This window comes from Alosa pseudoharengus, unplaced genomic scaffold (assembly GCF_046254945.1).
Source record: "Alosa pseudoharengus isolate Yale_2024_CS ecotype anadromous, Long Island Sound unplaced genomic scaffold, YU_APseudo_1.1 YU_APseudo_1.1_scf_5, whole genome shotgun sequence".
Taxonomy (NCBI): domain Eukaryota; kingdom Metazoa; phylum Chordata; class Actinopteri; order Clupeiformes; family Clupeidae; genus Alosa; species Alosa pseudoharengus.
Window position 1 is genome coordinate 26,433,625 of NW_027468837.1, and position 10,111 is coordinate 26,443,735.

Here is a 10,111-nt window from a genome sequence, read left to right on the forward strand (position 1 = left end):
ATGGCGAAACGCAACTACTACTACAACTTGTGGGGAGGCATTACACAGCAGATTGTCTTTGCCCCAGCTCAACCAGTCGTCCACAAAAGGATGCAATAAAACACTTCCTCGTGCACTTCCACTTTCAGCTACCAATAAAACAGTTCTCGCGCTCTCCCCCACACCAATTCACATTGACTTCACAGCCACCACCATGACAGCAGATGTCTTGTCGGGTGCTTTGCTTCTTCTGAGATTTCAACAACTATACGGAGTTGTCGCTTCCAGCCAGTTTTGATGAATCTAATTATTTATGATTGCCCTTAGCGCTTGATTTCCTTATCAACCATGCAACCCTACAAACCACCCCGTTTTGTAAAAAAAAAGGTCCTTGTGCAAGATTTGGCGGCCATTATCTGGGAAGACAATAAAGAAGTGTGTTGCCTTAAGACACGAGGCTGTGGGTGCTCAGCGATAACATCCTGCTGCATACGAGCCTGACAGCAAGACTCATATGGCCTACATTAAAGTAATAGCTCTTTAAAAGCATTTGCTTTTTTAGATCAAAGTCGCTTTGAGAAACACCACGTTTGTATCCGACATAAAGGCTTGAGGGCCCGAGCTTTCCCAGACCTTCAGAATGAACTGCGGGGCAGAGGGAAATAATTGCTTTGGCTGAAATTTAAGGATGAATTGCGGTGCCTTGATTTTTATTTTATTTTTTTACAAGGCATATATGACATTTGGTTATCACAAAGGCTAACAGACACGTATTAAATATTTTCATTATTCAACATCCAGTGTTTTAATTGCTGTTATTATAACTATCAATACTAGCCAATAATTCTGACTGGTTGTTCACAGATATTATTCATGACGTTCTCTTACTTGTCACTAGTACATGAATTATCTAATGACATAATTTCCCCATTAGTGTTAAATCATAGCCTACTTTATTTGTTTGGAAGACAGTGCCATATGTGGTTTGCTAAACCATAATTCATGAATAAATAATAAAAGTATTGTTTGAATGCTTTGTCACTTTATGGTGTGAAGTTTACTATATGAAATACGCTTTAATGGTGTGATTCACAGCCTTTCAATCTGATTTTGTGGTTTTGAACAGTTTGGAGAACAGACTACCATGGTGTAGGTGTGCATAGATGTACACAAATACACAAAACCTCAATTGCTCGCCCCAACTCATGCCCTGCCGTTTGCGTGGTAAACAAATGCACACGCGTAAACAAATGATTGCTCCCATATCTTTGAGCGACCGGACGGAATTCCGGCATGTAGATCTGTGGCGCATGCACAGGGGTGTCACGAGCGGTCGGCTAAAACCTGTCATTTGTCTGGTTTTATGACTTCTGCGGCTGCACAGGCGTTAAGACATTCTTTCGCAGTAAAAACGGCCATAAACCCCCCCTCCTTTTGCTCAAGGAATTCCCTCTGAACAAAGACGAGAAAGCGCTGCAGAAAGAGCTTACCCAACATCACACTCGCTTTATCGACTATTAATCTGTCCCGCGTCGCTCTGGTGGAGTAACCATCTATAAGTACGGGGAAAGGTGTGTTTCAAAGCTAAATTGGCAGCATCCTTTTGCACTAGCCCAATTTTTGCCATTTAAGTTGTTGGTTACTAGGCAACATGAAAGCACAATTCATACATTCCCTCCGCCACATATTGATATCCCCAATCGTACATGGACTGAAAGGGAATTAGTGTGTGTGTGCGCGTGTGTGTGTGTGTGTGCGCGCGAGTGTGTGTGTGTGTGTGCGTGTGTGTGAGTGAGTGAGAGAGAGAGAGAAATAACTTTTCTCTTCCTACAAGAAACATATAAAAACGTAAAGGCAAGTAGGCCCATCATGCGATAATAATACAACTGTTAGCCTCATTCGAGAAAGAGTGGAAACTCATGACTGAGTACATGTCTTATGTCAATACAATCATTTAACTTATATTTTCTTTAAATAAAGAATGATGCTAAGCAATACAATCTCACCAGAAGAGAATGTATCTACTGCCTCTGTGCATATTTGTTCGACTGTTCACAGTTTGCTTAATTATATTAACTCGGAGTCTATACCATGCATCACAGATATAAATTGTAGCCAATGATGTCACCCGCTCTCAGAAACAAATATGTTTATCGATTTTACAGACACTGTATTGGCAAGTTTATTTTATGACTGAATAATTCGATTACTGTAAGCTCTATGTGTGGGCAAAGCTGCTTTTATCTCCGCATAATGAACGCATATTTTTGTTTTGAGGAGTAGCATGTTTCGCAGACCACTGGGAAAAGGAAATCTTAACAAACTTGAGAAATTAAACTAATAACTGATTCATATTATTAGTAGCATTACTAATATTATTATGCTACTATACTATTGTTTTCTTTTATATTCCTTTTGAACGCGTGTAGTATAACGAGTAAATAGAAGTCCTTTATGTTTAATGAGATTGTATCAAAACTACTTTTCGTGTAGTTTTCTTATAGCTTAGCCTAGGGTTAACTTAACCTACATTACACAACTGAATTAGGATAATTCAGGTGTGTGTGTGTGTGTGTGTGTGTGTGTGTGTGTGTGTGTGTGCGCGCGCGCGCGCGCTCCAACGTGTGTATGTTCATACATGCATTTCGTGCGCCTGCGTGTGTAAGTGTGTGTATGTCTGTGCGCATGTGTGTATGAGAGCATGTGTCAGGGCAAGAATAAAAAATCTACTTTGGCGTTTTTTCCTGCTTTCCCTCTACCCCTGGCTTTTTATTGGAGGAAATGTGGTCAGCTGACATTGTCATCTTGTCCATCTTGGAGCGAAGCTTCAGAAACAACATTCGGTTGTGTGCACAGTGTCTTTATTGGCGCCCGGAAATAAATTATAAAGAAATCATATAGCTCGAGCACTTCCATTAAAAGATAGACTGACACAACGAAAGTGAGTGAGTGAGTGAGTGACTGCAAGAGAGAGACCAGAGAGAGAGCAGAGAGAGTAAGGGAGGGAGGGAGAGAGAAAGAGTGGGAGCAAGGGATAGAGGGTTAGAGGAAAGGTATGAATTCCTATTTCGCAAACCCGTCGCTCTCATGCCATTTAGCTGGTGGCCAGGAGGTTCTACCCAACGTGGCCCTAAATTCAACCACCTATGACCCGGTTCGGCACTTCTCGTCGTACGGCGCGGCTGTGGCGCAGAACCGGATATACTCATCGCCTTTCTACTCTCCTCAAGACAACGTAGTTTTCGGCTCTGGTCGGGGACCATACGATTATGGATCAAATGTATTCTACCAGGACAAGGACGTCCTTCCCAGCTGCCGGCAGAGTAGTCTGGGCCAGGGTGCACAGAGTTCGCTAGGACAAGACTATTCCACGGAGCAAGGCAGAAGTGTGACTCAGGACCCGAAGGGCAGCATTCAGATTTACCCGTGGATGCAGCGCATGAACTCTCACAGTGGTGAGTATTACAACTCCGAGAGATAAATTAAGCAAGGGTCGGTCTGGTTTTACGACCGGGGAAGCTACTTTTTATCACCCCATAAACCATTACTGCAGCGCCCTGTCGCCCAGCAATAAAGGCCTTTTATCTTTGGAGGATATCCCTTTTGGCCGTACTATACGGTCAGCTACGAACCTCCTCCATTTAGACAAAAACAAAAGATACTCCAACTTTTATTGGAGCACATTTGTTCCTAGCTTAAATATTGTAAGGAAAGAAAGTACGCACTGACCCCAACATTATTGTGTTTATGTGCTGCCCATTTTCGTGTCTGTATGTTGAGATACTTTTAACAAAACTTGATCATTTCAAAGTTAAGTTATGTGTGTAAACAGTACAGTAACGTGGGAGTGTCGGTGAATTGATGTGCGTTGTTAATGATTATCTCCAACATTACATCCACGACTCACCATGTGTGTACTTTCTCGCAGGAGTTGGATACGGGTCAGACAGACGAAGAGGACGTCAGATCTACTCCCGATACCAAACTCTCGAACTCGAAAAGGAATTCCATTTCAATCGTTACCTGACGAGACGTAGGCGCATCGAAATTGCAAACATGCTCTGCCTCACTGAGCGCCAGATCAAAATCTGGTTCCAAAATCGCCGTATGAAATGGAAAAAGGAAAGCAACCTGACCACCACCGTCACAGACACATCGGGGACCGGCCAGGAGACGGGCAAGGAGGACGCTGACGAGGCGACAGACGAGAAGAAGGAGTAAGCGTCGCCTTCGACAAGCATTAGTGCAGTACAGTCAACAATCGTGATGTACGGATAACGTAAACTACCTATTGACTACCTTTCGTTTGGCACAACTCATTGACATGAAAGAAGACATGGAGTGCTTTAAAATCCGATGCGTACTCATCAGCCTATGCTCTACCATTCCTCCTCAGTTCAAGATGAACAACAGACTGTGCGTAAAGAAAACTGATTTATTCCAGACTTGCCATTCCTTTGCATACTTTTGTGAGTTCGTTGCTGTAAAGCCACATTTGTTTTTACTGTATTTTGTCTTGAAATAACGAACACCTACCAGGACATCTGGCCATGTGGAGAAATAGTCACAGGTGAGCGGATCATGGAGACAATTGTGAAGGAAAGAACTACATTCGCTTTAACTTTTTTATGCTTTGATATCATATATTTCTTATTTTGTTGTAAACCAAAATTGTATGCTGAACTGAATATTCACTGAGCGATCCATACTACCTGAGTTGTGAATATGTTTGTAAATATGACATATTTCAAGCCTTGCTCCTGTAGGAGAATCAAGGAACGCATCCCGAAGTTATTACTGTAATGTTAGGTACTATATTTATGTTTAGAAAGATACCATCACATATATGGTCATATCGAAATGTGTCTTTCAAGTAGTGTTAGATTACTTAATTCAGTAAGTGTTGTATGAAAAGTATGTCACACCATATGTAATAAAAACTTGTTATGAAAACTTCGACTCATGTAATTTTCTCACTTTCATGTTATATTCTCCCTCCGTTCTCGATAAAATGTCATTGAAATTCTGATGATCAGCAGGGTTAGATTTCCATTGATATCACTTTTTTTTTCAGAAAGGCAACTTCTGCTTAACAATTACGGTTCAGATCATAAGAAAAGGATAGGTAAATACGTAAATAGACATTGGATTCCAACAGACGTCTATCCAAGCTGCTGCACAATCGCAACCTTCCCTTCCAAAACCAGATTTAGCCTCCGAGCACTGATGGCCTACTCAAAGGGCAAAAACGAAACAATGCCCCTCAAACTGAGAAGACTGCTAAAGAAACTAATGATTAAAACATTACCGCAAAATTTGCCAGTCTTCCTGGCTATAAGCAATATTTCCAACTGATTTTCATAATGAAACTACATCTGTAATAAAATAAAATCGTAACAGTTAGACGGTGTTAGACGGTGTGTGTGTGTGTGTGTGTGTGTGTGTGTGTGTGTGTGTTTGTGCAGTCTGTTAAACGCGCTTTACGCACAGTTGCTGAACTTTTTGTTTGATATTGTGACCAGAAAAGGTGACCGAAAACAAATGTTATGTTGTGTATAGGGATACTTAAGCAATATTCAAAATCCCCCATTTCATATACGAAGTCGCACTATATGGCCTACTATTAACAGTACATGTGTGTAGAGGCCTACACCACAACTGCAATGCAATAGATCCACAAAACATAAACTATTTCCACATTAATGAAAAAGCAAATGTTCAACAAAGAACAAAACCTTTTTTGAAATGCAACGCGTAGCCTAGACAGAATACACTTGTGGACCAGTGTTGCATAGCAAATTGTATTATTATTATTTGTTGTTTCTTACGATAATTAGGCTATGCCTGTAAGCCAATGAACCAATGCTGGATAAAAGTTCGCGATGGTCTTTTTAAAAGTAGCCTAATGATTCAGATATTTTAAGTGTCTCCGTGGTTTAGTCTGTAGGACATAGTAGTAATGATTAAAAATTATCTCATTTAGATCCATGTCTAAACGTACCTGTAGGCCTACGGCTAACACGTAGGCCTACTTTGAAGAATTTCAATACAACCATAATGCTACATCCAGAATATATAAAAAAATAAGTAGGACGAGTAAATGGACTTCCACTCATGTTACTTGTGTTTGGTTTCGATATAAATGCCGTTTTAGACCAAAGACAGTCGTGAAATACAAAGCACTGGTTAGGTGAAGGTGGACTGTGTCATTTGAATACGTCTGACGTTTCACAACTTCTGAATACCAGGCGCAGGGCAATTGTCCTGATTCATTATACTTTCATTTCACCATGAAGATCAATTTATTGAAAACTTAATTTGTCTATACAGATTCATTTCCAAAGCTGGGTCAAATTTTAATATTAATCCATTTCAAATATTAAAGAAACTAAACATTCAGCTATACTACATAAATGCCTTTATCTCCACGATTCTACTCCACCTTGGATATGGCAGCCATATTCTGAGCTTGTGTAGCCTATGTGCGCATGACTTTATACGTTTCTCTTTTTTTAATTTGTGTTGCCAGGTAGATCCCGAGAACTGTTGAGGTCGTAAGCAGAGGTGGCCTATGCACAAGCTGTGCTCTTTTCCGTCTTCAGCACCAGGTGACGCTCTCGGCCTTCTGTCCGGCTCTCCCCCTCTGGTGCCCTCCACCCCCTTCTCCGTGTCCCTCCTAACAACTTATCAGACGTTTCTCCTACTTCCATCAATAACCTCCTGGTGTGATCTAGCCAAATTTATGACTGGCCGATAGGAGCACGTGATACGTCTTAAACAACCCATATTTGGGCAATAGAGAACAAAAAAATAAAAGAATCCCCCCACCTATAAATCGTGGTCATTTTTAGGATAAAAACCCTCATGAACTTCAAAAAGAGCCACAAATCAAACGCAATAACAATAACAAAACGTTATAACAGTTCTCGGCGCTCGTAGAATAGAATTATCGTGTTATGTTAGAACTTTAATGTAATAATTTACTCGGTATAAATGCTTCTAGTCGGTGTTTGCTACGTTTTCTCTTGAAATGAGCTCTTACGTAGCCAACTCGTTGTTCAAGCAAACAAGTCATGAAGCGTCCGCCTTCACTTTGCACAACCATGGTTACGGTTCCGTGCCCGAGCTCCACGTACCGTCGGGCTACTGTTACGGAGGGCTCGACCATCAACATCGAGGTTCCTTCGCGTGCCCATCCTCCTCTAACTCGCTCCGTGCGGGGGAGATGAGCTCCGGTCCGCGTGGCAGTCCGGATAACCACACACCACGAGCAGAGTCATCCACTGGCTCGCCCAGAGGCCGCCTTAACACAACCGGTCACGGCTCCCTAAATCTTGGACTTTACGGTCGCAAAAGTGAGGGGGCAACGGAACCCTGCGAAATGCCCACAGGCAAAACGAAAGGCGCCGACGAGACCAAAGTTGGAACTTTGCAAGCCGTTCAGCCGGTGGGACAAGCCGGCCACCCAAGTCAAACCCAAGGCAGTGAGCAGCCGCCGCAAATCTATCCCTGGATGACTAAACTACATATGAGCCACGGTAAAGTTTAAGAGCCTTCCCTCTTGTCTGATAGTGCTCGAGAAGTGTTACTTTGTCACTTTTACTCCTCCATGTGCTCTCCGTTTTTCCTACCCCTCTTGAGTTCATTCACAGTTTTCCCAGAGTTTTATAGGCCGTATTCGGAAATAATAAAACTCACAGTCGTAAATTTTATGACAAAGGCATGAATTGCTCGTAAAACTGTCCCGTTACGCCGAAGAGGCGATCTACGTCCAAATTTACGACAATGAAACTGGATACAGGAAACAAAACTCTGCTCAAAACAATGTGTGTTCCCCAAACAATTAATTGAGAAAAATGCTATAATTTGGGGAGAAATATAATTTTAGGAACTTCTGATTATTTCAGCCAATTGAATTTGTTTGTATCACATTTCTACGCATAATAACCCACCATAGTTAAGGAACATGGCCTTAAAATGATGAACTTATTACAACGTGTTTTGTTAAGTCAGTTTATGTAAATTAATTTTGTTGTTTGTATGTGTACCTAATCATAACTATCATGGCATCGATTGCATGGAAAAAAGAGAGAAATAAAAGTAATTCTGAGAGCATAATAATTATAAAACTCCAAGGCAACGTTTAAGTCAAATTACTTTTACAAGTTCACACCACTAACCTGTTAAGGATGTATTGATCTTTGAAAGCTTTTGTTTACCCTTGCATCTCTTTTACTTCATTTCATACAAACTGTTTATGTTATACAGTACTACAGTATTCTCACCAATACGTGTCAATGTATGAGCTTTTCGTTTATGTTAGTTATGAAGTTAAATTATTGATTATTGATGGCCTATCTGAAATGAAATGTGCCAAGGTATGCCTGATTCAGTTTACTATGATCCCTTTGGTAACATGGTTGTTGCAAACCTGTTATCGAATTCAAATTAACCTGGTGACCTAATTCTAAACCAAGACATGAGGCCGCCCAGGGAAATATCTATGACGAGGGCGTACTAACCCTCAATTGACCCGAAATCGATTTCTTCCGACAGTCATATCCAGTTTGAGTGAAAGGGATTCTTTGTAAAGTTTATGTAATTGGCACCATCATTTCCTAAATGAAGCAGTGCATGCAAAGGCTCATTATTTCAAAATAGTTCTAGAGTAACCAGTCTGGAGAGTAACCAGTCCCTAAAATGATTCCACCGAACAAATTTTAGTTTTAGGCAGGCCTACTTGGGACTGTTTGTGTAGCATACAATTGCTCTGCCTGCCAAATGTTTCAAGAGGACTGTCTATTGTAGTGATTTTTTAATTTATTTTATTTATACATTATTTTTTTTTATTTTTTTGTGATGCCACTCCAGAACCGGATGGGAAACGTTCAAGGACGAGTTACACCCGCTATCAAACTTTGGAGTTGGAAAAAGAGTTCCATTTCAACCGCTATCTGACGCGTCGAAGGCGCATCGAGATCGCCCATACCCTATGTCTGAACGAGCGACAGATCAAAATCTGGTTCCAGAATCGGCGAATGAAGTGGAAGAAGGATTCCAAGCTCAAACTTAAAGATCCATTCTAGAGCCCCCATTTCACTCGGAGCCAAGAGTCTATTCAGAGGATGGCGTTCAAAAACTTTTAACCCCACCGGTGTTTCCAAACTGTGACCTACATGTAAATGCGATGTTATAGTGTGATATGTGAAAGTATTATTCAACTTACGATATGGATATGAGTGTAATTCAATTGTCATGTTTATTTAATATTGTGCGCATTTGTTCTTGTAGAAAGGCCTGTGCCTACATAGGTCATAGAATACCCTAATCGTGTTATTAGACGCAATCAGAACGCCCAATACCATTTTCAAAGTGAAAATATTTCTAAGTTGCATCAGTGTAAGCAGTGAATTATTCATAACTTCTGTTTTCATAATGATACTTGGTCAACTGGTAATGCTACAGTTGTATTATTAAAATGACAATTGTAATCGTTTGAATTTCATAGATTTCTATAATATTAAGATGATTGTCTTGTTTAGTTTAAGTTTTACATTAAGGTTATTTGTACCATGGCATTCATCATGTTGGCCCACAGGCCTGAATGGTTTACTACTTGCATTTCTCCACTTATAATTCACCAAGTGAGTTAGCTTTTCACCAGAAACAGGTGAGGTGGCGGAAGTGGATAAAATACAAGTGTATTGATTTGTTTACATCTTCGTGTTGTATATAGATTCTATGTGATGGTAGACTGAAGAATGTTGCACCATCTAGCTTGATTTACAGACAGCTATTTCACCTTATTTTGCTCTTGTTAAAACCAGAAGAATTCTTACAATATTGACATTTTTACACTCGCCTTACTTATGTTCATATGCGTTGTGACGTTATTTTAAACGCTGAGATGTATTTTGGATGAATGGTTATTGTTAAATTTCAATCGATTACAAAATAAAAAATAATCAATGCATGTTGTCTGTCACCCAGACAAATATGATGCATGTGATCTTTGAGTGAAGGACCAAGACGTCTTGGATTTCTCAGGTGCTCTAACCTAATGTCAGAACAAAAGATATTTTGAATGCCCAATGCACATAGGCCTACACAAATTCCCTAAATGGGACCAAAT

General features: G+C 40.5%; 2 protein-coding genes across 3 annotated transcripts; both read left to right on the forward strand.

Moving 5' to 3' along the window:
- The first annotated feature begins 3,034 nt into the window (after window positions 1-3,034).
- Window positions 3,035-4,200, forward strand: hoxc6b (homeobox C6b). Of its 2 annotated transcripts, none has more exons than XM_076267985.1 (2): window positions 3,035-3,434; window positions 3,908-4,200. In XM_076267985.1, the coding sequence occupies exons 1-2, from the start codon at window positions 3,035-3,037 to the stop codon at window positions 4,198-4,200; spliced, it is 693 nt and encodes a 230-aa protein (XP_076124100.1). The 2 variants fall into 2 exon arrangements, with proteins under 2 accessions (XP_076124100.1, XP_076124101.1); XM_076267986.1 differs by having other exon boundaries at window positions 3,035-3,431.
- A 2,728-nt stretch (window positions 4,201-6,928) lies between these two features.
- On the forward strand, window positions 6,929-9,065 carry LOC143104865 (homeobox protein Hox-C5-like). Its single transcript, XM_076269198.1, has 2 exons — window positions 6,929-7,517; window positions 8,851-9,065. Exons 1-2 carry the CDS (start codon window positions 7,010-7,012, stop codon window positions 9,063-9,065), a joined length of 723 nt encoding a protein of 240 aa, XP_076125313.1. The 5' UTR covers window positions 6,929-7,009.
- The last annotated feature ends 1,046 nt before the right edge of the window (window positions 9,066-10,111 follow it).